Source organism: Chiloscyllium plagiosum, unplaced genomic scaffold (genome assembly GCF_037043375.1).
Source record: "Chiloscyllium plagiosum isolate Xiang-an unplaced genomic scaffold, Cpla_swu_hap1 HiC_scaffold_23, whole genome shotgun sequence".
NCBI classification, from domain to species: Eukaryota; Metazoa; Chordata; class Chondrichthyes; order Orectolobiformes; family Hemiscylliidae; genus Chiloscyllium; species Chiloscyllium plagiosum.
In genome coordinates, this window is record NW_028270161.1 from 1,088,936 (window position 1) to 1,116,195 (window position 27,260).

The window sequence follows — 27,260 nt, forward strand, 5'->3', positions numbered from 1 at the left end:
TTCTACCTCACGCTCACTGTTGGGAGGCCTGTAATACAGCCCCAACAATGTAACTGTACCCTTCTTATTTCTCAGCTCCACCCATAATGCCTCACTACCCAAGACCGCCATAGTGTCCTCCTTTAGCACAGCCGTGATATCATCCCTGACCAGCAATGCAACTCCAACCCCCCTCTTTTTACTTCCCTCCCTGTCCTGTTTGAACAGGATCATTAAGTCACAAGCTCCAAGTGTTTGAACTATTGGTTATTTACATATCAACACTCCATTGTTTCACTCTTCCTGCCAAATTAAAATACAGAAAGATGCAAATTAATCCTCAATCTGATTTCTGCTTCCAATATCATGGAGCATCAAACAAAGTGACAAGTTGACCTGAATTTTAACTCATGGGCAGGAAGATATCAAAGTCCATGACGTGTTTGTCCGGATCAGCACCAGGTGAGATGGGGCCCAGATTAATGCTCACAGCTCAGGATGTGGCAGCACTCTGGGAGGGAGCAGCTGGGAGGGAGGAAAGGCTGAGGCACTTGTGGTTGTTTTCATTGGAGAAAAGAAGGTTTAGGGGTGACTTGATAGAGGTGTACAAGATGATTAGGGGTTTAGATAGGGTCGACAGTGAGAATCTTTTTCCACGTATGGAGTCAGCTATTACAAGGGGGCATAGCTTTAAATTAAGGGGGGTAGGTATAGGACAGACGTTAGGGGTAGGTTCTTTACTCAGCGAGTCGTGAGTTCGTGGAATGCCCTGCCAGTAGCAGTGGTGGACTCTCCCTCAATATGGGCATTTAAGCGGGCATTGGATAGGCATATGGAGGATAGTGGGCTAGTTTAGGTTAGGTGGGCTTGGATCGGTGCAACATCAAGGGCCGAAGGGCCTGTACTGCGCTGTATCCTTCTATGTTCTATGTTCTATGTTCTATATCAGTTCCCATCAGCTGGCAGCTGGGGTTTGGGTTTGGGGAACACACATGAAATCTCAGTCCAGATGAAGCCTAGAGGTTTCTTTAGAGTTATCCCTATATGCTCCTGGTTCTCACAAAATTTTATATATTTGCCTTGTCATGTTCCACTGGCCTTGCCTCTGGCACCAGCCATGTCAACGTGAATGAGTCACTGTTACCCTGTTTCAGTCTCAGGTTAACATGATTTGATTTCACCAACTGATTTAAAAAGGTCCCTATCATCTTTAGCAACAATCCTATACCCAAACTTCGTCCCACAATCAACTACCACCACAAAATAATGTCAAATAAACTTCATTTGCCTATTTTATTAGGAAGAAAATACACCAAATAATCTTGCTTCATTTGATCCCTCAATTTTCCAGTTTTTCAGCTTTTGGACTGAAGAGACATTGTAGGCTTGGTGCAACTGAAAATGTATCAGAACAAGACCTTCAATTTATACACAGATACGGGAAATAATGGGTACACACCAATATTGGAAAGGTATCATTGAAACCACATGGTACATGTGTAAAAACCCTATATGTTAAGAGGTGTTTAAAGTTCTGAAGGTAAATCTGTTGTGATTTTGAACTGGAGGAATCTTTACATTACTGAGTTAAATCAGATCTCACACGCTTTGCTAGAGAGAGCCTGATGATCAGTTGCCCACTCCATGCTTGGCCCTTCATCCTTCGCTCTTTTTGTGCAGTTTCACTCAGTGTTTGTGATACTACAAATACTAGGAATTTTCCAGCGTGTTCCACAAATGCTGGAAAACATAGAAAAATGTGTTATTCCTTCTCAATAGTGAAGGAGATCAGGAAACAATGTTGGAGACCTATGATAATGGAAGATCTATCCTAAATGAGACTAATGAAAAAGTTGCCCAGTACGAATGGCAGATTATCGATGAAAATTGGTTGGTGACAATGGCTGTGTACAAATGTTTTTCTCAAGAATGAGCCATCTGGATGACAATGATTTATCTTTCATTAAATCAGGAATTCTCAAACCATCAACAATAACATGACATCTTTTTAACAGTTGATGGTTGAGGGAGCATAGAAGATAAGGCAGGTTAGTTATCACTCAGTACTATTCTGTAGCAGTGCAAACTCCATTCTGGATGTGTTTAAGCCAGAAAGAGACTGGTTCCATTGCACAATTTATATTCAGTACAAAGCATTGGCACTGCACCAGCTACAGGATTATTGATAACGTTTAGCAATTCTTTAAAAATATTGCAGATTTGTAACTGACCTCCACAGTATTCCAGCATTTTGATAAAACTTTTGAAGATATTGAAATTTTGCCTGCCCAAACATGTTAAAAAGAGATTAATCTAATAATTCATAAAACACACTCTGAATCGATCTTGCAAGAAATGTCACGTTTGATAATGCAAAATCACGTTTGACCGCAAAATGCAGGCATCCCAGAATATAATTGCTTTTTAAAAAAATGTTGCAGTCTGCCTTTAATGATATTTAGAGTCTGGAACAGTTCCTACAAATTGAGAGTAGCTAATGCAACCCCACTATTTAAAAAGGGGGTGAGAGAGAAAACAGGGAATTAAAGACCAGTGAGTCTGAAGTCAGTAGTGGGAAAGATGCAAAAGTCCGTTATCAAGATTTGGAGATGCCGGTGTTGGACTGGGGTGTACAAGATTAAAAATCACACACCATCAGGTTATAGTCCAACAGGTTTAATTGGAAGCACTAGCTTTTGGAGCGACGCTCCTTCATCAGGTGGTTGTAGAGAATAAGATTGTAAGGCACAGAATTTACAGTGAAAGTTTACAGTGTGATGCAACTGAAATTATATATTGAAAAAGACCTGGATTGTTTGCTAAGTCTGTCATCTTTTAGAATGACCATGTTGGTTTAGTTCTTTCATATGTGAATTCCAGAACTTTTTTTTAAAGGTTACATTCCCAAGTGAACTTTAACAATAGGTGCCATGTCGTCTCAAATAATGCATTGAAAGTGTGAGGTGCCCTACGTGAGGCTGTCTGTGGTACAATGTTCAGACTGATTCTAATCTAAAAAAGGGATTTACCGAATCTTACATGGATTCATGCAGTTATTGAGCAAAACTCTGCACGTACAAATTCACATCACAAATGTGTGTGTGTGTATACATGTGAGGGAGTTTATGAGTGTCTGTGAGAGAGAGAGAAAGTGTGTGTGTAAAAAGGGATATAAATCTATGAGAAGGGTGTGTGTGTGACTGTAAAGGGATATAAGTCTGTGAGAAGGGTGGGTGTAAGTGTGGGTGTGTATGTGTGAGCGTATGACAGAGGGTCTAACAAGTGTAAGGGTCAGTAGGAGTGTGCGTGTGCGTGTGCGTGTATATGTGTAATATAGTGGGGTCACCTGTAGTGTGACATGAACCCAAGGTCCCAGTTGAGGCCATTCCCATGGGTACTGAACTTGGCTATCAGCCTCTGCTCGGCCACATTTCGCTGTTGCCTGTCCCGAAGTCCACCTTGGAGGACGATCACCCGAAGGTCCGAGGTCGAATGTCCCGGCCCGCTGAAGTGTTCTCTGATTAGGAGTGAACACTCCTGTCTGTTGATTGTTGTGCAGTGAAAAATTCATCTATTGCTGTAGTCTCTGCTTGGTCTTGCCAATGTACCATGACTCAGGGCATCCTTGCCTGCAGTGTATGAGTAGACAACGTTGGCCGAGTCACATAAGTACCTGCTGTGTACATGGTGGGTGGTGTTCTCATGTGTAATGGTGGTATCCGTGTCTTGTAGCATCTATCGTGACAAGGTTGTATGGTATTGTCCTGAAAGTGGGCAGTTTGCTACAATGAAGTGTTTGAGGTTTGATGGTTGTTTAAAGGTGTGAAGTGGGGGTGTGGGGAAGGTCTTGGTGAAGAACATGGCGTTGTTTATCTGCTCCTGGGAAGTACTGGACAACAAAGGGTACCCTTCGGTTGCAGCTCATGTTGGTCTCCTGAGGAGGTCATTACAGTTTCTTGCACGTTAGAACTGGCGGTCGATGAGTTGAGCATCATACCTCATTATTATAAGGACATCCTTGAGTATTTCCAAGTGCCCATCATGTTCCTCCTCATCTGAACAGATCCTGTGTCTGCGTAGAGCTTGTCCATAGGGGAAGACTGTTTTAATATGTTTCGGGTGGAAGCTGGAGAAGTACAGCATCGTGAGGTTATCTGTGGGTTTCATGTAGAGTGTGATGCTGAGGTACCCATCCTTGATGGAGATGCATGTGTCCAAGAATAAGACGGATACAAGAGAATAGATTAGAGTGGTGCTGGAAAAGCACAGCAGGTCAAGCAGCATCTGAGGAGTAGGAAAATCGACGTTTCGGGCAAAAGCCTTTCATCAGGACTGAAGTCCATGGTGAGTTTGATGGTGGGATGAAACTTGTTGATGTCACTGTGTAGTTTTATCAGTGACTCCTCGCCATGGGTCCAGAGGAAGAAAATGTCATCAATGTACCTGATGTATAGTGTTGGTTGGAGATCCTGCATTGAGAAGAGGTCTTGTTCAAACCTGTGCATAAAAATGTTGGCATATTGGGGTGCAAATTTGGTCCCCAGGGCTGTTCTATGTGTCTGGATGAAGAACTGGTTGTCAAAGATGAAAATGTTGTGGTCGAGGATAAAGCAGATGAGTTGTTGGTCGGTGCTCAGAGATTGGCAATTGTTGGTGTTGCGTGCAGAGGCTGTTGCCGCGATGCCGTCCTTGTGGGGGATGCTGGTGAAGAGTGCTGAAACATCCATTGTGACGAGGAATGTTCCCAGTTTGACTGGTCCATGGGTGCTGAGTTTCTGTAAGAAATCTGTAGTGTTGCGACTGAAGCTGGGGATCCTCTGTACAATGGGTTTCAAGATGCCTTCCACATAGCCAGGGAGGTTCTCACACAGGCTCCCATTGCCTGATATGATGGGACGTCCCGGTGTGATGCTTTGTGTTTCTTTGGAAGGCAGAAGAAGTAACCTACGCGAGAAGTATGTGGGATGATTGTGCGTAAGGAACTCTGAAGGACTGGATCCAAAGTCCTGATCTTTGTTTAGTTCACGGGTGTGCTCTTTGGTCAGATCAGCCGGTAGTTGCCTGTAGTGTTCCTGGTTGTTCAGTTGTCGGTACACTTCCTTGCAGTAGTTTGTTCGATTCTGTATGACGATGGCTCCTACTTTATCTGCTGGTTTGATGACAATGTTGTGATTGGTTTTAAGAGCATGGATGGCATTGCGCTGTGAACAGGTGATGTTCTGCTCTACCTTATGGGTACGGCTGATGAATCTGGCATTTATATATCTCCTAACGGTTTGAGCATTTATGTGAAGCCCAGAGCAGCGGCCCTCCAGTGAGGTCCAAGTTGACTCCTCCTTTGGTCGCTCCTGTACGGATCCCTGTGATGACTGTTCAGGTTCGTTAGTGGGGTCATTGGGATCACAGCTGGCATCTTGAAAGAATTCCTGGAGTCTCATTCGTCTGATTAATTCCTCCATATCTGCTGCAAGACCCATGGGGTCCATTTTGGTGGTGGGGTAGAAATTGAGACCACTGCTAAGAACTTCAATCTCTTCCTGTTGAAGGATGTGGTCCGATAAGTTGACGATCGACTTCCCCGCGGTGATAACATTATCCACTTTGGTGCAGGGAGGGCTTCGCTACTGCTGGTGGTTATGCCAATTTTCTCCAGTTTCTGGTTCTTGGTGTGCATGTACATGGTGTAGTTTTGTCACCTTGCCTGTTTGGCAATGTCCCATAACTGTACTGCTGTATCCTGAGCGCAGGCTGAGAGTGTGGACTCCATCTAATTTCAAGGTTATGGCGCTTGCTGTAGAGTTGGTGCATGAGATGATTGAGGAAAATCTATACCATGTTCTTCGCAGCCTGCAACACATTATCAACGAGGATAAGCACCTCACCAAGACCTTCTCCCCACCTCCACTTTTTACCTTTAAATAACCATCAAACCTCGAACAGATCATTGTAGCAAACTGCCTGGCTTTCGGAACAACATCATACAACCTTGTCACGACAGACACTGCATGTCAGACTGTCGACACGGATACCACCATTACACGTGGGGACACCACCCACCAACTACACAGCAGGTACCCATGTGACTCAGCCAATGTTGTCTATCTCATACGCTGCAGGCAAGGATTCCCTGAGTCATGGTACATTGGCGAGACCAAGCAGAGACTACAGCAATGGATGACTTTTTCACCGCACAACAATCAACAGACAGGAGTGTTCGCTCCCAATCAGAGAACACTGCAGCGGTTCGGGACATTCGACCTCGGACCTTCGGGTGACCGTCCTCCAAGGTGGACTTCGGGACAGGCAACAGCGCAAAGTGATAGCCAAGTTCGGTACCCACGGGGATGGCCTCAACTCGGACCTTGGGTTCATGTCACACTACAGGTGACCTCACTGCACCGCACACACACACACAGACTTATATCCCTTTACACTCTCACTCATACATGCACTCTCTCACAGACACTTAAACCCACCCCCCCCCCCCCCACACACACCCCCACATGCACATATAATTTGTGGGGTGAATTTGTATGCGTAGAATTACATTTTATTTTGCTCAAAAACTGTACGAATCCATGTAAGAAGCTGTAAATGTCTTTTATGGAAATCAAATCAGTCTGAACATTGAGGCACAAACAGCCTCACACAGGGAGTGTGTTCACTTGAGAGTGTAACTTTAAAAAAATGTTCTGAGAATTACATATGAAAGAACTGGAACCAACATGGTCATTCTAAAAGATGAAAGACTTAACAAACAATCCAGGTTTTTTTCAATATATAATTTCAGTGGAATCACACTGTAACCTTTTGCTATAAATTCTATGTCTTACGATCTTATACTCCACAACAACTTGACGAGGAGCAGCGCTCCAAAAGCTAGTGCTTCCAAATAAACCTGTTCCATTATCAAGGATTTTATTGCAGAGCACATAGAAATCAGTGGCAGATTCCAAAATAGAAATCATGCATGACAAATCTACCAGAATTCTTTAAGAATGTAACTAATAGAGTTGATGAGGGAAGCCAGTGGATATGGTTTATTTGCACTTTCAAAAGGTCAAAGTCCCACATAAGAGGTTGATGTGTAAAAATAAAATACATGTGAGTGGAGGGTTGTGCATTGAGTTTGGCAGAAAATTAGTTAGCAGGAATAAATGGTCCTTTTTCTGAATGGCACACAGTGATGTTATTTTATATATTCACAGGATCAGGGTATCGCTGGCTGGACCAGCATTTATTGCCCAGAGCGTAGTTAAGAGTCAACCACATTGCTGTGTGTCTGGCCTCACATGTAGGCCAGACCGGGTGAGGATGGCAGTTTTCTTTCTGAAAGGATATTAGTAAATCAGATGGGTTTTCCCTGGCAATTGGCGATGGATTCATGGTCATCATTAGATTCTTAATCCAGGATTTTTTACTGAATTCAAACTCCATCATCTGCCATAACAGGATTTGAACCTGGGACCCCAGAACATTACCTGGGTCTTTGGATTAGTAGTCTAGTGATAATACCACCAGGCCATTGCCTTCACCTAACCTCATTGGGTACCACAGGGATCAGTACTAGGACCACAGCTATTCACGATGTATGCTAATAATTTAGTTGAGGGAACTTAACATAATCTCTCAAAATTTGCAGGTGACACAAAGCTGGGTGGGAGGATGAGCTGTAAGGAGGATGCAGAGATGATGTAGTGTGATTTGGACAGGCTGAGTGGACAAATGCATGGCAGATCATCCCTCTTAGAATCATAGAGATGTACAGAACAGAAACAGACCCTTTGGTCCAACTCGTCCATGCCCATCAGATATCCCAACCCAATCTAGTCCCACCTGCCAGCACCTGGCCCATATCCCTCCAAATTCATATACCCATCCAGATGACTTTTAAACGTTGCAATCGTACCAGCCTCCACCACTTCCTCTGGCAACTCATTCCATACCCACACCATCCTCTGTGTGAAAAGGTTGCTCCTTAAGAATGAATTTATATCTTTCCCCTCTCACCCTAAACCTATGTCGTCTAATTCTGGACTCCCCTACCCCAGGGAAGAGACTTTGTCTATTTATCCTATCCATGCCCCTCATGATTTTATAAACCTCTATCAGGTCACCCCCCAGCCGCCAACGTTCCAGGGAAAACAGATCCTTGTGGCACTCCACTGGTCACAGGCCTCCAGTCTGAAAAACAATCCTCCACCACCACCCTCTGTCTTCTACCTTTTGCTGTAGGGAAGTGCAGCAAAAATATATCAAACTGATTCTTGGGATGGCAGGACTGACTGGGGAAAGATTTAATTGGTTAGGATTGTGTTTACGAGAGTTTATAAGAATGACGAAGGATTGCATCGAACCCGATAAACGTCTCACAGGAATAGACAGGTTAGACACAGGAAGGATGTTTCTGCTGATGGGGGAGTCCGTTACAAGGGGTCATAGTTTAAGAATATGGGGTAAACCTTTTCGGATGGAGAGGAGGAGAAGTCTCTTCATCCAGAGAGTGGGGAGCCTGCGGAATTCACTACCACAGAAAGTAGTTGAGACCCAAATATTACATGTTTTCAAGAAGGAGGTAGAGCACAGCAACAGACCCTTCGGCCCACCATATCTATACTGACAATGATGCCACTCTAAACTAATCCCATCTTCCTATATATGGTCCATATCCTTCAATTCTCTGCCTGTTTATGTGTCTGTCTGAATATGTCTTAAACTTTGCTATCATATCTGCTTCTGCTACCTCCCCTGGCTCTACATTCCAGACACCTATCCCCTTCTGCGTTAAAACACCTGTCTCGCACAACGCCTTTAAACTTCCCTCCTCTCACCTCAAACTTACGGCCCCTAATATTTAACATTGCCATCCTGAAAAAAAGACTCTGGCTATTCACTCTATCCATGCCTCATAATTTTATATACTTCGATCATGTTGCCCTTCAAGCTCCAACATTCTAGTGAAAACAATCCAAGTTTATCCAACTTCTCCTTATAGATAATACACTCAATCCTGGCAATGTCTTGCTAAACCACTTTTGCACCCTCTCTAGAGCCTCCAAAGTGTGAGGGTCTCTTGGAGGAACTGGATGTGATTCCAGAGTCTGTGGGAAATTGTTGTCAATGTCTAATCTGTTGCTGTACAGAACTCCATCTGGTGGCTGGATCAAGAACTGGGAACCTCACATCTGGAGGGAAATTAGAATGAAATTTCTGTCCCCTCTGTGTTTGGTGTTTTTTAAAAATATCTAATTTTCTGAAAATGATTTAATTCCTAGCAATTCCATCAATTTTTTTTAATCTTATTGCAGCAGTTTAAAGGCGATGTGCGAGGCAGCTTCAAACTCCACAGACAGATCATCAACAAAACTATTACTTCCACCTGTCTCATCCCCAACACTGGAAATACTTCCAGTCATTGATATTTTACATGCAGCCATCCCTGATAGAATGACCACAACACTGGACTTGGAGTTGGACACAGGAGCTCAAGGGCTTGTGTGATGCAGTGATAATGTCCTTACCTCTGAGCCAGAATGCCTGGTTTCACCCTGCTCCAGAGATGGGCAGATATCCACACAGGATCTCACCTCAACACAACAAAAGCTCAGGGACAGACAGAGTTAGGATTAGGAATATTTATTCCGCAGGCTCCCCACTCTCTGTATGAAGAAACTTCTCCTCCTCTCCATCCTAAAAGGTTTACCGCATATTCTTAAACTATGACCCCTTGTAATGGACTCCCCCATCAGCAATTCATTCCGAGCTGGAGTCAGAATTCTGCTGGTTTGTGGGTTTTATAAATTACAGGTAGTTCTCCCATAACACCATAGTTACATTGCTGCAAAACCGCACTTAATAGAAAATTACTTAATATAAATAATGGGGCTTATGGGAAAAGTGGGGTTAAGGACAGAGTAGCAAACAAAATCACTCAAAACTCACCCAAAGGCCTAATGCAAAGTATAGCACAGTCTGTGTGAAGGTTGAAATCATATTTATTAACAAAACAAAAGTCAATTGAATGCAGTACATTTTAAAAAATGTAAGAAAGCTGCTCTCTGTACAGCACCTCTTGGAGAAAACTGCTCTGTTGGCAGCTGACATTGGTGCATGCGTGGGACAGTATGGAGGTTTTGTCACGGACATCAGCAAATGTGCAAATCAAAGTACACAAACCGATCCCCGCTGGAATTCCGCTATTGCAAACAGAAGTAAACATTCTCCAAGAATTTGTTCCCTAATTCTTTGACGATGTTGTAGCCAAATTGTGCTGTCAAAGCACGCATTATCCCAGAACCACCTGTACAGTTTTTTTGTACAAATACTCAGCAGTGGTGGTGAGATGAATTACTTGAGTCAAAAGGTGTTCTGACCAAAGGTGATATAGTAAGCCTTGAAATAATATTAACATCAATTTTCTAATTAATTCCAAGTCCGGGTGTGTCAGTAAAGAGCACTGCTTCGGTGAAATCTCTAAATTGCAATGAGAAAGCATATGTAAACACCTCACTGTGAAACTGACCTTCCCCAGTGCCAGTCTGGTCTGAAATAAGAGATAGCAAAGACAAAATAACAAACTGCTTCCCTCCAGCCTCTTGATCCTTCCTCACCACAGCTCCTTATCATGAACCGATTGAATCTATTGACATTCTCGTTATTCTCAATTGTACGTTTGTCAGTATTTTTGATTGTGGAATGAAATTGCAAAACCAAAGACTATGGAAAGATTTCCTGTGCTTTTTAAAGGCAGGTTACTGACACTCTTAGTAAGAGTTGTTTACACAGTTGTTTGTTACGGTAGTGCTAGTGTTGGGGTGGGTGTGTGTTGGGGAGAGATGGAGTAGGGGGACATTTGTTGCATATGAGCTACAATCAGAGGGTGTGTCCTGAAAGAGATTTAGCTGGCAACAAGTAACTGATTGGTCAACATCCCACTGACCAGTTGTTAATGGCAAAGGTCATCTGTCTGCCGACAGTGTTGTGATTAGCTGTCGGGGAACAGAACAGCTTGTGGGTGTGAATGCTTGACCAGAAACCCGTGGAGCTCCCTGCCTCTGGAAAGGAAGAACCACTCTTCCCTCAGCAGTAAGATGCCTCAAACCTGAAGAACCCCAGTTTACTTTCCTCCCTTGTTGCAGTAAGGTAAGGTGTTTTAAACAATTAAGTCAGAGATTTTGTCAGATGTGAACCAGACGGTCTGCGCTTCCTACAAGAAAGTGGCAGCACCGAGAGAAGACAGAGATCAGCAAACAGCAGGTCATGACATGGCGAAAGGATCATCTCAGTGAGCCCTGTGGACACGGTAACCCAGTCATCATTCCACCCATAACACCTATGGAGTTTCTGTATCTGCCTTCACCTATGTGTGTTTTATATGGGGTTTAGGGTTTGAACCAGCAGAGATAAGGGGATGTGTGTGTTGGGTGTGATACTCAGCTGGAGGAAGTGATGGAGATAAAGGATATGAGTTTTATTGATCATTAGTCATGAATAGTACCATTGGTGATTAATGAGTGAGATAGGGTTAGGTATTATGGATAGAGCCACAGAGAGCCTTTAACTTTAAATAAATATTCCTAATCCTAACTCTCTGTCCCTGAGCTTTTGTTGTGTTGAGGTGAGATCCTGTGTAGATATCTGCCCATCTCTGGAGCAGGGTGAAACCAGGCATTCTGGCTCAGAGGTAAGGACATTATCACTGCATCACACAAGCCCTTGAGTTCCTGTGTCCAACTCCAAGTCTAGTGTTGTGGTCATTCTATCAGGGATGGCTGCATGTAAAATATCAATGACTGGAAGTATTTCCAGTGTTGGGGATGAGACAGGTGGAAGTAACAGTTTTGTTGATGATCTGCCTGTGGAGTTTGAAGTTTAGTATATTAGATAATAGATTGAGGTTTTGAGAAACTTTATGTTATGAAAAAGAGATTTTAAAAATTCATTGATTTACATCCCTCCTGCAAAGTCAAACAATGCAGCACGTGCACTTCCTAAATAAACCTGACAGGAGCAAAGAAATGATGGTGACATTGTATTGGAAGTTTGACTCTTTGAATACCATTGTAATAAAAAAACTATAACTTGCATTTTGTTTATTTTGTATTATTTCATACATTACAATTTTTTCATTGAAAAATACTCATCCTTATTCCTGCAATATGCAATTGAGAAAGAATTAATTAAAGATTGCAATAGTTTTCAGATTTACTTAAACAAAACTCATAAGGCAGAAACCATGATACTAAACGCTAATTAAATGATCAATAGGAGATTTCTAAAGGAGAGAAAAATGGAAATACAAAACCAGACAGAAAGCACTGTGTGGGCATGGGAGCCTAGCCTGTATCTGAAATATACAGCATGGTATAGAGTTCAGCATTTTCAGCCAGAGGGAATGGTTGAATGCCCAAGCCCTGTGGTATATTACCAACATTCTCTGTTTTCATGACAGGTGAATTGATTTTTGGATAATTCTGGATCCTGAGATTGTGCTGCAGGAACTCTGGTCAATAAGTAACAGCCTGAATATTTACTTGCAAGGAACAAGTTAATTTTGTGTCTTTGAAACTTAATTGACTTCTGTTAAAGATAGAGCCAATTAAAAATAGTTAATACAATGAACCTCCACATATTTAAACATGAGTCGAAATCTCAACCATCTGTGTTAGGCTAGAAGTTAACTCCTTGGTTTTCTGTGCAGTAGCAATCTCTAAACTACTGGTATATTAGCAGCAGGTGGGGTCTGCTTATTATGTGAATATGTTTAATTTCAGGTCCTGTTGTATGGATAGGAACCCGAAGGCATTTCTACAGTGAACTGGGCAAAATGCCCACTGCAAACAATCCTCCTTGATACAGACTGAATAAGCAACAAGAGGCCCTTAAAGATAGAAGCAAGAATTGCAGATACTGGAAATCAGAAACACACAAACGGAAATAGCTGGAGAAACTCAGTAAGTCTGATAGCATCTGTAGAGAGAAAGGAGACTTAATCTTTCAGGTCCAGTGACCCTTCCTCAGAACTGATAGTAGATCATAGAATCCCCACAGTGTGGGAAGAGGCCATTCAGCCCAACAAGTCCACACCGACCCTCTAAAGAGGATCACATCTAGAATCATCCCCCTACCCTATAACCCTGCATTCTCCATGGCCAACCACACATTTTTGGACTGTGGGAGGAAACTGGAGCACCTGGGGGAAACCCATGCAGACATGGGGGGAATGTGCAAACTCCACACAGTCACCCGAGGCTGGTGTCGAACCGGGTCCCTGGTGCTGTGAGGCAGTAGTGCTAACCACTGAGCCACCGTGTCACCCTGGTAACTAGGAAAAGGTTGGTCCATATGCTAATGGTGGGGTGATGGAAGGAGGAAACAATAAGTGGAGATGGAGCCCAAAGAGAGAGAGAAAATAACAGTTGGATAGACAAAAAAATAGGTAAAGGTCAACCTTGGGGAATGAATTGCTGCTAATGGGGGCCATTAGTAAATGACAGTGGGTTGGTTGTGGTAGCAGCCAATGTAATGATAAGGCCTGGTGTGTGAGGTAGAGGATAAGGACATGGGAGAGGTTCTCAGATCCTAAAATTATGAGTCTTGAAGGCTGTAGGTTTTCCAAATGGAAAGTGAGCTGTTGCTCTTCCAGCTTGCATTGAGTTTAGCTGGAGCACTGCAACAAGCCTGAGACAGAGATGGTGGCTAGGGAACAGGGTGGGGTACTAAAGTAGCAAGGTCATTTTTGCAGGCAGAGCATAGGTGACCTACAAAGCTGTCATCCAGTTTGTGTTTTGTTCACCATTGTTGAAGAGACCACATTGTGAGCAGCAAATACAGTAGATGAGATTGAATGAAGTGCAGATAAGTCGCTGCTGTACCTGGAAGGTGTGTCTGGGGTTTTTGGATAGTGAGGAGGGAGGAAGTAAATGGAAGTTAAAAAAAATCAGCAGTATGTCCTGAAGGAACAGGAATACTTACTAATATCATCTGGGCTGTCGTTCCTCTGGAAGCCCCTCATCTAATCATTGTCCTACTTTACTGTTAAACTGGCAGCCTGATATTATTCTGGTATAAATTCATGGAGTTGTCTCAGGAAGTCTGCTTGGGCTGGGGAGTATTCCAATGGTATAGAGAGGGAGGCCCACCCTCATGATAGCTTCTCCTGCCTCCTGGCGCAGGTTGTTTCTCCAGATTTTCATCCAAATGATAATGTGACCGTCTGCAGATAATGGTGAGAGATTGAGTGTGTCAGGACTGATAAATCCTCAAATTACTGAAAGCTGCAATCATACTTAAAATTACAGCTTCAGTCCTAAGTCCCCAGTCACCTCCTGCCACCAGACAGTGAGGAAATCTTTATCATTGCACACACTCTTCCTGAGAAGGAGACAGAATATTACCCAGGAGTAGGCTTCTTCATGTATCAGTATGCCCTGGCCAATGAACCTAATGCTACCCTCTGGGATGAGCACAGAATAGACCCAGAACCAGCTGCTTATTAAAATAAAGCTGCTTATTTAGTAACAAAATCAAAAAAATTAAATCAGAAACCCACTTCCTGGGAACTCTGACAATGTTCTAATTACCAAAGTATCTTAAAATCGCAAAGTTACAATTATATTATTATTTCTCTAGATCTACATTTTAATACTTATCAAGTGAAGCTCCACTCTATATTTCAGCATTCAATCATGTTTTGTTTGTATAAATCTGGAGGATTATTTTGTAAAGACACTGAGTAATATAAATATATACTAACAGAAGGAATTCTCCAAACAATTGAAAAGCATTCCCCTGGAGTGAGTCCATTCATCAGTAAATCATAGAATTCCTACAATGTGGAAGTCAGCCATTCAGGCCATCAAGTGAACACCAACCCTCCAAAGAGCATCCCACCCAGATCCACTCCACCCTGTAACCCTGCAATTCCCATGGCTAATCCACCTAACCTGCACATCTTTGTACTGTGGGAGGAAACCGGAGTACCTGGAGGAAACCCATACAGACACAGGGAACATGTGCAAACTCCACACAGACAGTCACCCGAGGCTGGAATCAAACCCGGGTCCCTGGCATGGTGAGGCTGTAGCGCTAACCACTGAGCCATCGTGCCAACCTTAAAATGCTTGAAGATACCAATTCAAAGAGAATACTACATTAAACAGCTGGGACAAATTCAATGCACTAATGTATTCATTTTGTTTTTGAACATGAATTGTGCAGATTCACAAAAAAGTTGATCCTCTTAACTTCTTACAATGCCTGTTCTTCCAATCCAAATGCCTGCTTAAAGCAAACATTCAAACTCCCTTCTACTCATAAAATGAAATCATATCTTTCAGTGGTGAATGTTAATTCCTTAACTTTTACTTGAACAATCTTGACAAATTCCAAAGTTGACTTTTTAACAGATGTGTTGTGTAATGATCTGATAGCAACAACTGTTTGTAAAGGCAAAATAAAATTTACTTGTCAGTATCAGAATGTCACAGTATTAGTTGATTTTGTCCACAAACAAATTCAGCCAGTTGCTGATTCTGACAGTACACATGTTCTTACCTTTATGTGAGAGACGCAGTCTTGGATGCCTTGGATTCTCTGAGCAGCGGAAATGCTGTAAGGTAAGGACATATAGAAGCAACAGACTGGCAACTATGATGCCAGCCAGGGACATGCTGCTGGAGATTCTGACTCTCAGTTCTTCCTTGGAAAACTGAAGTCCAGTTTTATTCTCTCTCTCTCTCTCACACTCACACTCCCTTTTCCCTTAAGCAGCTTGAATAACACTGCCGTTCTGCCAGTAATGACCAGTCCCTTTAATTTTAATCCTCTGTTTTCTGGCTCCTCTGCAAATTTAGCAGCTCCTCCCTGATGCTTTCCCAAATCTTTCCACTTTCCAGGACTTAGCCTTGCCAAGCAGTGAGGTTGAATTCACCTTTCACCTTCTTTAATTAGAAGCAAGAGGTCTTTTTCTGTGGTTGCAGGCATCAGGGCTCAGTGTTTGCAGTCGGCTGTGCTGAAGACTGGAGCTCAGTAAAGGATGAAGTTATGCTCCACAGAAATCACTACACGTGCCGTACACTGATCCTCCCCATTCTCTTCCAGATCCAAGCCCCCTGGTGTTACGTGGAAGAACGCCAAGATATATTTATGGGTCATTGAATAAAAGAGAGATTAGTTTGAGATCTTCAAAGCATCTTTAAAGAGAATTTACTTTCAATATCCAATCTGTTTTCAATGATTTCTTACTCAGGAGGGTGGAATCCACTTATACATTTTTAAAACCATAATTTTTTGACAATATTTTGTAGCCAATACTTGGAAGAAAATTCAGTTAATTATATAGTAAACTGTAACCATCAGGTCTGCGTAAAGCTGAAATACCTTTGGATCATTTGCATTTAACTCCAAATCCATGGAGACTTTGTTTAACAAAACAATGACAAATAGAATTTGGTTCCCCTTTAATTATCGCAGGCAGCTTGCTGGTATTCTTCAGTGCACAGAAAGACAAGCATTTTAATATATTCTGCACTAATGGTTGACTCGTATCATTTTCAGCATCAGTGTTAGTGGAGGATACATCTCTTCCATCTGTTGTTTGAAATCTTCTTTGTCCTCGTGCTAGTCACAGGAATTTATTGCTGACATCATGAACTTTTGACATCTAGGGCTGCTGGAATGCTGAAGATGTGCAGAATTATTAAGGTCAAAAAGAAGGAGGGCAATGTAGCCACATCGAGCTGAGGTGACAGTCAGGGACCCATGTCCACCCAGGAGGCTGTCCTCAGAAAGTTTGGCCATCAGCAAATTGTACACTTCTGCAGTAAAGGATTCTGAAGAAGACTCACTGACTTGGAATCATTCACTCTGTTTCTTTCTCCACACTTACTGTCAGACCTGCTGAGTTTCTCCAGCATTCACAGTGTTTATTTATTAAAGAGAAATCCATTCCTCTTTCTGCCCTCCTGCTGGTTATTGGGGAACGTGATATTCAAAAAACACCCAGATGGTATCCAATTCTCAGAAACTGTGCATTGGTCTCTGAGTGGAGTGAGACCTCAGAGTCTCTGAGGGAGGCACACATGGGATAATAGTAGTGTCCCTAGCTCTGGGAAAGGAGGCCAGTGTTTGGGCCCCACCTGTTCCAAGGTGTGTCAGATCAGAGCAGGTTAATTAAAATAAAATATCTGGAGGAGACTCTCCAAATTAGTGAATATCCACTATGGAGTGGGGTGTTCATCTGTAACTAAAAGGCTGTTGTTAAAATGTACAGAAAATACCACAGTCACTTAAGAGATAAAAGCTCCTGCCACAAGATGGAATAAACCAGGGACGACCCTGGTTAGGGAAAGGAATCCAGGAGCAGCCAGAGTGAAATGAAAGGCTTGAAAATCAATGGCAGTGGAAAAAGAGGAGAAACCCTGACCCTGACGCTCACCCTAATCCTGACCCCGACGCTCACCCTAATCCTGACCCCAGCCCTAACCTAACCCTGACATTGATCCTAACCCTAACCATGACCCTGACCCTACCCCTAACCCTATTCCTGATACTGATCCTAAACCTGACACTGACTCAACCTTCACCCTAATCCAAATCCCAGCCCTAACCCTAATCCTGACACTGACCGTAACCCTAATCCTGACCCTAACCCTAATCTTAACTCTAACACTAATCCTGACCCTGACCCGAACCCAAACCCAGTGATTTACCAATGAGCAGCTACTGCAATCCGGGAGCAAAGTCCGATTCCTGAGTCAACCATAGAGCTTTGAGCAAGCACTGAGACAGAATGGGAGCACCTCACCATTTCCAGAGCCATGTTTAAAGGCAGGAGGCCTGCAGTTGATGTGGGATGACTGGAGGAGACATTTTTCCAGGAATCAAGCAGGGACTGTGTCAGGATTCTGATCTTTGCAATTGAAACATCACAGATGTGATGTTGGTCAGCCAAAAGGTAAATGAAACATCACCTTCTTTCGAGAACATTCTCAAAGTATTCGAGACATATTTCATCAACTGGTCCTGGATTCAACAGACTGACGTGGACACCAAGAGTCCACAATGATCTCTTCATCAATGACTCTCATGATTTGCTGGTGACTATGTGCTTGGGCAAGTTAATGGATGAATTAGTACTTGACTATCTAGTCATCAGTTGAGTCACTATTAGATCCTTTTACAGACTGAAGAGGACTTAACGCTTAAAGGCCAGACATTTCAGAGCCAGTCTGAGATTGGGAAGTGAACAACACAGCTCAAGTGAAGGTGTAGTTACATATGATTAAGAAGCATGGGTAGACCATTTAGCTCCTTGAGGTATGGATGATGCCAAACAGTGTGTTTAAGTGTGTCGGCCAAAAATCAGAAATTGCAAGAAAAATAATAATCCCATGTGGTTGACGCCCTCCAGTGCATCTTCTCCACTTCACGCACCACCGCCCTCAAATCCCATCCCTCCCAACACAAGAAGAACCGAACCCCCACCCGGTCCTCACCTCCAACCTGAACCAGTCTCCACATACATCGCATCATCCTTCCCTGATTTGGCCTCCACGTGACTCCAGACCCACAGCAATGTGGTTAACTCCCAAATGCCCTCTGGGCAATAAATGCTGTTTTAACTAGTGATGCACATGTTCCACAAACAAATAAATTAAAGCTTGATAATTTTAAGAAATACTATCGTTCTAAACCTGCCACTTCTGCCACCTCCAAATGGATCCCACCACTAAAGATATTTTTCCCTCCCCACTCCTATCAACATTCCAAAAAGACCATTCCCTCTGCAACTCCATCGTCGGGTCCACAGCCCCCACCAGCCCAAAACCCAATCCTAGCACCTTCCCCTGCCACTGCAGGAAGTGCAAAACCTGTGCCCACACCTCCCCCTCTCACCTCCATCCAAGGCCCCAAAGGACCCTTCCACATCTGTCAGAAATTTACCTGTACATCCACCAATGTCATCTATTGCATCCTTTGCACCCGGTGTGGTCTCCTCTACATTGGAGAGTCAGGATGCCTTCTTGCGGATTATTTTAGAGAACATCTCTGGGACACCTGCACCAACCAACCCCACCACCCCATTGCTGAACACTTCAACTCCCCCCACCCACTCCGTCAAGGACATGCACGTCCTGGGCCTCCTCCACCGCCAAACCATTACCATCCGATGCCTGTAGGAAGAACACCACATATTCCGCCTTGGGACCCTACAACCACACAGGATAAATGTGGATTTCAACAGCTTCCTCATTTTGCCTCCCCCCACATTATCCCAGTCCCAAGCCTCCAACTCGGTCTCGCCCTCCGGACCTGTCCACTACCCCTCTCCCCGGCCTATCCTCTTCTCCCTCACCTTCATCCACTTATCGCTTTCCCAGCTACCTCCCCCCAACCCATCCCTCTCCCATTTATCTCTCAGTCCCGACACACAAGCATCATTCCTGATGAGGGACTTATGCCCGAAATGTCAATTCTCCTGCCCCTCGGATGCTGCCTGACCTGCTGTGCATTTCCAGCGCCAGATTCTCAACTCTGATCACCAGCATCTGCAGTCCTCACTTTCTCCAAGAAAAATAATTTGTCCATCGACCAACCAGATCATATCCTCTACCTGTGTTACCTCTGCCCACCTCAGTACCCTGCCCCTGCCACCAACTTTATCTGCAGCTCCCCCCATACTCAACCCCAGCCCTGAGAAAGGGTTACACCCGAAAAGTTGACGTCTCGACCTCCTGAAGCTGTTTGGCTTGCTGTGTTCTTCCAGCCTCCTGCCTGTTTACCTTGAAATCCAGCATCTGCAGTTTTTTTCTTGTCTCAAGAAAAATAATTCTGGTAAAAGTACTAAATAAACATAAACTGCCATTTTCAAATACTTCAGACAGAACTGAGATAATTGCCCAATAGAATGCCACAGTATTGGTAAGTGGCAGACAGAGCTAGTAGCTGAGTACTAATGTCACTGAACTGGTAATCCAGAACTCCAGGTCAATTCTCTGGGGACGTGGGTTTCAATCCCACCATGGCAAATTCACCAAAAATCTGGAACTAAAATGCATGTCTTCACTGTGAACATATGATCACTGCTGTTTGTCATGAAAACCCACCTAGTTTGCTAATAAAAAAAAGGAAGAAATTTGCCATCCTTCCCTGATTTGGCCTCCACGTGACTCCAGACCCACAGCAATGTGGTTAACTCCCAAATGCCCTCTGGGCAATAAATGCTGTTTTAACTAGTGATGCACATGTTCCACAAACAAATAAATTAAAGCTTGATAATTTTAAGAAATACTATCGTTCTAAACCTGCAAGTAATGAGATTAAATGGCAACAAGATTGAAAGCACAGTCAAATCCAAGAAATCAGAGAATTTTAGTCACATTTAGTTTTCCAATAACCCAGACAGTAAATGCAGGTCAGTAAATCCTGATAAAGTGAGAAATTTTGCTAAGTTTAAACTAGACTTCAGGGCTAGTGTTAGTATGTTGTCTGATATGTTAAAAAGATCAAAACAATGACACCACTATGACTTGAAGAGATGCATTTTCTCTGGTTCTTTTTATTAAGAAAAGTTGAGACAGAGCAGTCAGTTGAAAGCCAATAAAGTAAACAGCTTGTGGAAGCCTTGTTATTTTTTAAAGTTGGAATAATAGAAGCAGCCTGAATAGGTGGGGTCAACCTACCACAAAACAAGGATTTTGGTTTTAGCTTTCTGCAGTTGCTGGGGTCTTGAATTTGGATGTGTAAGCTCTTATTTCTTTCTCTATTACACATAAAAGCTGGGACTCCTTTCCTGCTAATTCTTGTTAGAAGTTGCTCATTCTTTTCTCTCTTTTTTTTGCACTTTTTTTTGCTCAACTTTGGGGTACCTTCCAGTAAAGTAATACATTTTACTTGGAACTGCCTTTGGCTTCCCAGAAATCTCTTTCAGTGACTGTCATTCAGATAAATTCTAACTGTTTGTTCAGAGGATCAAATATTTGTCCTGATACTCTTGGGCCTAGTTTTTTAAATACAAGCAGCTCACCACCACCTTCTCAAAGCCAGTTTGGGATGGACAATTAATGTTGGCTCAGCCAGTAATGCCTGCACCCATAAAGGAACAGGAACAAAAAATACTGTGCATCCTGGAAATCTGAAATAAAAGCATGAAAGTGCTGAAGAACCTCAACAGGTTTGGTGCATCTGTGGAAAGAGAAGCCTCAAGACTTTGAGCTGAATTTATTTTCCGCACAAAGAATTACTGAGTTTGAGTTTGATTTATTGTTGTCACACGCACTGAGATACAATGAAAAGTACTGTTTTGCATACTATACGGGCAGATCATACCACACAAGGTGCTTCACTGTAACAGAACAGAGTGCAGAATACGGTGTTACAGCCATAGAGAAGGTGCTGAGAGAGAGATCAACATTAACATTTGAGTGGTCTGTTCAAAAGCCTGCTAACAGTGATCATTTATTCAAACTTTTATATCTTCTCCACCTTGCATGGTATACAACACTAAGAAATCTTTGTGTAATATTTGTGATTTTTATAATCTTGCACACAAGGAGTACATTCAGTCAGAATTCTGAGACATAAAGACAATTTTTCTTGAAGTCTAATTTTAATCTCCCGGTCCCACTGACTTGTTTTTTATTTTCTCTTCCATGCCCCATTCAACACATTGAAAAACCTAAAATTAACATAATTAACAACTTGGCTCGCAACTTTGAGGCGTCTATAGACATGGACCCCAAGATCCTTCTGATCCTCCACACTGCTAGGAATCCTTCTTTTAACCCTGTATTCTGTATTCAAATTCAACCTTCCAAAAGGACAGTATGGTGGCTCAGTGGTTAGCATTGCTACCTCACAGTGCCAGGGACCCAGGTTCAATTCCAGCCTCGGGCAACTGTGTGGAGTTTGCACGTTCTCCCCGTGTCCGTGTGGAGTTGCTCTGGTTTCCTCCCACAATCCAAAGATGTGCAAGTTAGTGAATTGGCCACGCTAAATTGTCCACAGTGTTGAAGGATATGGAGGTTAGGTGCATTATTCAGGGGTAAATATAGGGTAGGGGAATGAGCCTTGGTGGGTTACTCTTTGGAGAGTTGGTGTTGACTTGTTGGGCCTGTTTCCACACTGTCGCGATTCTAATACTTGTTTAAAACAAATGAATTACTTCACACATTTCCAGGCTGAACTCCATCTGCCACTTCTCAGCCCAGTTCTGCATCCTGTCCATGTCCCATTGCAACCTACAACAGCCCTCCACACTATCCACAAATCCACCAACCTTGGTGTCATCAGCAAACTTACTAAGCCAACCTTCCACTTCCTCATCCAGGTCATCCAAGAATAATTCAATAAAGTTTGTGAGGCATTATCTGTCCCTCACAAAGCCATGCTGACTATCTTTAATCAAACTATGGTATGCCAAGTCATCATAAATCCTGTTTCTCAGAATCCTCTCCAATACTCTGCCCACCATGGACATAAGAGCGACCGGTCCGTAATTCCCAGGCTTAGGTAAAAACAATGACTGCAGATGCTGGAAACCAGATTCTGGATTAGTGGTGCTGGAAGAGCACAGCAGTTCAGGCAGCATCCGAGGAGCAGTAAAATCGATGTTTCGGGCAAAAGCCCTTCATCAGGAATAAAAGCTTTTATTCCTGATGAAGGGCTTTTGCCCGAAACATCGATTTTACTGCTCCTCGGATGCTGCCTGAACTGCTGTGCTCTTCCAGCACCACTAATCCAGAATTCCCAGGATTATCACTATTCCCTTTCTTGAACAAGGGAATAACATTTGCCACCCTCCAATCATCTAGCTCTACTCCAATGGACGGTGAGGATGTAAAGATCATCGCCAAAGGCGCAGCAATCTCTTTCCTCGCTTCCTGTATACAACTTTGGGTATATCCCATCTGGCCCAGGAGACTAATCTATGCTTATGGTTTTCAAAATTTTCAGCCTGTTCCAGCATATCAGTCTGTTTCACATTGTCCTCGCTAATGACAAGGTCCCTCTCAGTAGTGAATACTGAGCAAAGTATTCATTAAGGACCTTCCCTACCTCTTCCGACTCCAGGTGCAAGTTCCCTCCACTCTCCCTGATCAGCCCTACCCTCACTCTGGCCATCCTCTTGTTTCTCACATAAGTGGGGGATTTCTTTGGGAACACTTTGATACAATTCTGTAAGTTTTAGAATATTCATAGACAAAGACGAGGGTGGTCTTGAGGGAAGAGTGCTAAACTAGGCCAAGGCCAATTTTATCAAAATTCGGCAGGAGCTGGGAAATGTGGATTGGACACAGCTATTTGAGGGAAGTCCACATTTGATATGTGGGAAGCTTTCAAAGATAGGTTGAAGATAGTGCAGGATAGGCATGTTCCTTTGAAAACAAGGGATAGGACAGGCACGATTTGAGAAGTTGTGCCAAGATTAGCGTGGGAAACGCAATTTTCCTGCTCCTCGGATGCTGCCTGACCTGCTGTGCTTTTCCAGCACCACACTAATCTAGACTTTAAACTCCGGCATCTGCTGTACCCACTTCTGCCTTGGAGAAATTGTGCGACTAGCCAAGAGGAAAAGGGAAACGCACATAAGGTTCAGGCAGCTAAGAACAGAACGAGCCTTAGAGGAATATCGGGAGAGTAGGACCGATCGGAAATGAGGAATCAAGCGGGTTAAAAGGGATCACGAAATTACTTTAGTGAGCAGAAATAAGGGGAATCCCAAGGCGTTTTATTCATATATAAGAGGCAAGATGGTAACTAGAGAAAGGGTTGGTCCACTAAAGGATTAGGAAGGAAGGTTCTGTGTAAAACCTGAGAAAATGGGCGAGATTCTCAATCATTACTTTGTATCAGTGTTCACTGAGGAGAGGGATATGATGAATTTTGAGATTAGAGATAAAAGTTTGTCGTTCCTGGGCTGTAAATTTTCATTGTTCTTTGTAGAATACCTCAGGGTTCTCCTTAATTCTATCCACTAAAGCTTTATCATGTCCCCTTCTAGCTCTCCTAAGTCCATTCTTCAGTTTCCTCCTGGCTACTTTGTAACCCTCTAGAGCTCTGTCTGGTCCTTGCCTCCTCAACCTTAAGTAAGCTTCCTTCTTCCTCTTGATTAGATATTCCACATCCCTTGTCACCCGAGGTTCCTTCACCTTATCACCCCTTCCTTGTCTCAAAACTATCCTGAAGAAGGGCTTATGCCTGAAACGTCGATTCTCCTGCTCCTTGGATGCTGCCTGACCTGCTGTGCTTTTCCAGCAACACATTTTCAGCTCTGATCTCTAGCATCTGCAGTCCTCACTTTCTACTTCTCAAACCTATCCAGCGCTATCAGCAAATGCTCCCTAAACAACCTCCACATTTCTGCCATGCATTTTCCTGAGAACATCTGTTCCCAATTTAGGTGCCCCAGTTCCTGCCTAATAGCATTGTAACTCCCCCTCCCCCAATTAAATACTTTCCCAGACCATCTGCTCCTATCCCTCTCCATGATTATTAGTAAAGGTCAGGGAGTTTTGATCACTATCACCAAAATGCTCTCCCACCGAGAGATCTGATACCTGGCCTGGATCGTTGCCAAGCACCAAATCCCATATGGCCTTCCCTCTAGTTGGCCGATCTACATATTGAGTCAGGAATCCTACCTGGACACACCTGACAAAAACGGCTCCATCCAAATTATTTGCACTAAGGAGTTTCCAATCAATATTACGGAATTTAAAGTCACCAATGACAACAATCCTGTTACTTCTGCACCTTTCCAAAACCTGCCTCCCTGTCAGCTCCTCCGTGTCTCTATTGCTATTGGGGGGTCTGTAGAAAACTCCCAGTAAAGCGACTGCTCCTTTCCTGTTTCTGACTTCCACCCGTACTGACTCTGTGGACAAACCCTCGTTGATGCAGCTATCAGACTATCCCTGATAAGCAATGTCACTCCCTCATGTCTTTTACCTACTCTGTTTCTTTTGAAACACCTAATTTTAGGGACTGGACTCAGACTCCACCCTGGGGTCAAAGGTTGGATATGTTTCCCATTCCTGGATTGATTTTGTGCCTTGAATTTGCCCTCCCCCAGCTCTCTCACCAATCTGCTGCTGGTCATTGTTCGGCTGTTACTGTGAATATTGATTTGAATAAAATTGTTATTGTTCAAATGGTGCAGAGCAGTCCTCATGTTTGGAGATTACAAAGCAAAGACCTTGTTTAGGAATCAGGAGGTGGAAATACAGGTTTGGAGAAGCAAATTTGAGGGTTGCTTTTACACTGATGATAATCCCAGTGTTGTTTGTAGTGTTGTGTAACTAAGCAGCCTCATCTCTCTGAGATTACTGGAATGTAGAAAATTCAGAGAACAATTATTGCCTTCTATGTTCTCCAGAATTGGATGTTATCAATTAATTAGCACATTGAAAACCGTGACCACCTTTCTCCCCAGACTGAATATTCCAATATGGTTTGAATTGTTGTGTTTATTCAAGGAATATAAGACCATAAGATCATAAGACATAGGAGTGGAAGTAAGGCCATTCAGCCCATCGAGCCCACTCCGCCATTCAATCATGGCTGATGAGCATTTCAACTCCACTTACCATCATTCTCCCCGTAGCCCTTAATTCCTTGTGACATCAAGAATTTATCAATCTCGGCCTTGAAGACATTTAGCGTCCCGGCCTCCACGACACTCCGTGGCAATGAATTCCACAGGCCCACCACTCTCTGGCTGAAGAAATGTCTCCGCATTTCTGTTCTGAATTTACCCTCTCTAATTCTAAGGCTGTGTCCACGGGTCCTAGTCTCCTCGCCTAACGGAAACAATTTCTTAGCGTCCACCCTCTCCAAGCCATGTATTATCTTTTAAGTTTCTATTAGATCTCCCCTTAACCTTCTAAACTCCAATGAGTACAATCCCAGGATCTTCAGCCGTTCCTCGTATGTTAGACCTGCCATTCCAGGGATAATCCGTGTGAATCTCCGCTGGACACGCTCCAGTGCCAGTATGTCCCTCCTGAGGTGTGGTACCCAAAACTGGACACAGTATTCTAAATGGGGCCTAACTAGAGCTTTATAAAGTCTCAGTAGCACATCGCTGCTTTTATTTTCCAACCCTCTTGAGATAAATGACAACATTGTATTCGCTTTCTTAATCACGGATTCAACCTGCATGTTTACCTTTAGAGAATTCTCGACTAGCACTCCCAAATCCCTTACTTTTGCTTTATGAATTTTCTCACCGTTTAGAAAGTAGTCCATGCTTGTATTCTTTTTTCCAAAGTGCAAGACCTCGCATTTGCTCACATTGAACTCCATCAGCCACTTCCTGGACCACTCTCCCAAACTGTCTAGATCCTTCTGCAGCCTCCCCACTTCCTCAGTATTACCTGCCTGTCCACCTATCTTCATATCATCAGCAAACTTCGCTAGAATGCCCCCAGTCCCTTCATCCAGGTCATTAATATATAATGTGAACAGCTGCGGCCCCAACACTGAACCCTGCGGGACACCGCTTATCACCGGCTGCCATTCCGAAAAAGAACCTTTTATCCCAACTCTCTGCCTTCTGTCAGACAGCCAATCCTCAATCCATGCCAGTAGCTCACCTCGAACACCATGGGCCCTCACCTTACTCAGCAGCCTCCTGTGTGGCACCTTATCGAAGGCCTTTTGGAAGTCTAGATAGACAACATCCACTGGGTTTCCCCGGTCTAACCTACTTGTCATCTCTTCAAAGAATTCTAACAGATTTGTCAGGCACGACCTCCCATTACTAAATCCATGTTGACTTATTTTAATCCGACCCTGCTCTTCCAAGAATTTAGAAACTTCATCCTTAACGATGGATTCTAGAATTTTACCAACAACCGAGGTTAGGCTAATTGGCCTATAATTTTCCATCTTTTGTCTTGATCCTTTCTTGAACAGGGGGATTACAACAGCGATCTTCCAATCATCCAGGACTTTTCCTGACTCCAGCGACTTTTGAAAGATCTCAACAAACGCCTCTGCTATTTCCTCAGCCACCTCCCTCAGAACTCTAGGATGTTGACCAGCGGGGCCAGGAGGTTTGTCAATTTTAAGACCTTTTAGCTTTTCTAGCACTATCTCTTTTGTAATGGCAACCATACTCAACTCAGCCCCCTAACTCCCTTTAATTGTTGCGATATTACTCATGTCTTCCACTGTGAAGACTGACGCAAAGTACTTACTAAGTTCTCCAGCCATTTCCTTATCTCCCATCACTAGCCTTCCAGCATCAGTTTGAAATGGCCCAATGTCTACTTTTG

General features: G+C 43.4%; 1 protein-coding gene across 1 annotated transcript in view; it reads right to left on the reverse strand.

Annotated features, from left to right (window-relative positions):
- The window catches only part of sema3e (sema domain, immunoglobulin domain (Ig), short basic domain, secreted, (semaphorin) 3E), a 311,047-nt gene extending 295,074 nt beyond the window's left edge, over positions 1-15,973 (reverse strand). Inside the window, exon 1 of the mRNA XM_043714219.2 lies at positions 15,535-15,973. Within this exon, the coding sequence (XP_043570154.2) occupies positions 15,535-15,649 (115 nt within the window). The 5' untranslated portion in view covers positions 15,650-15,973. The remainder of the gene's footprint in view (positions 1-15,534) is intronic.
- Between the last annotated feature and the right edge of the window lie 11,287 nt (positions 15,974-27,260).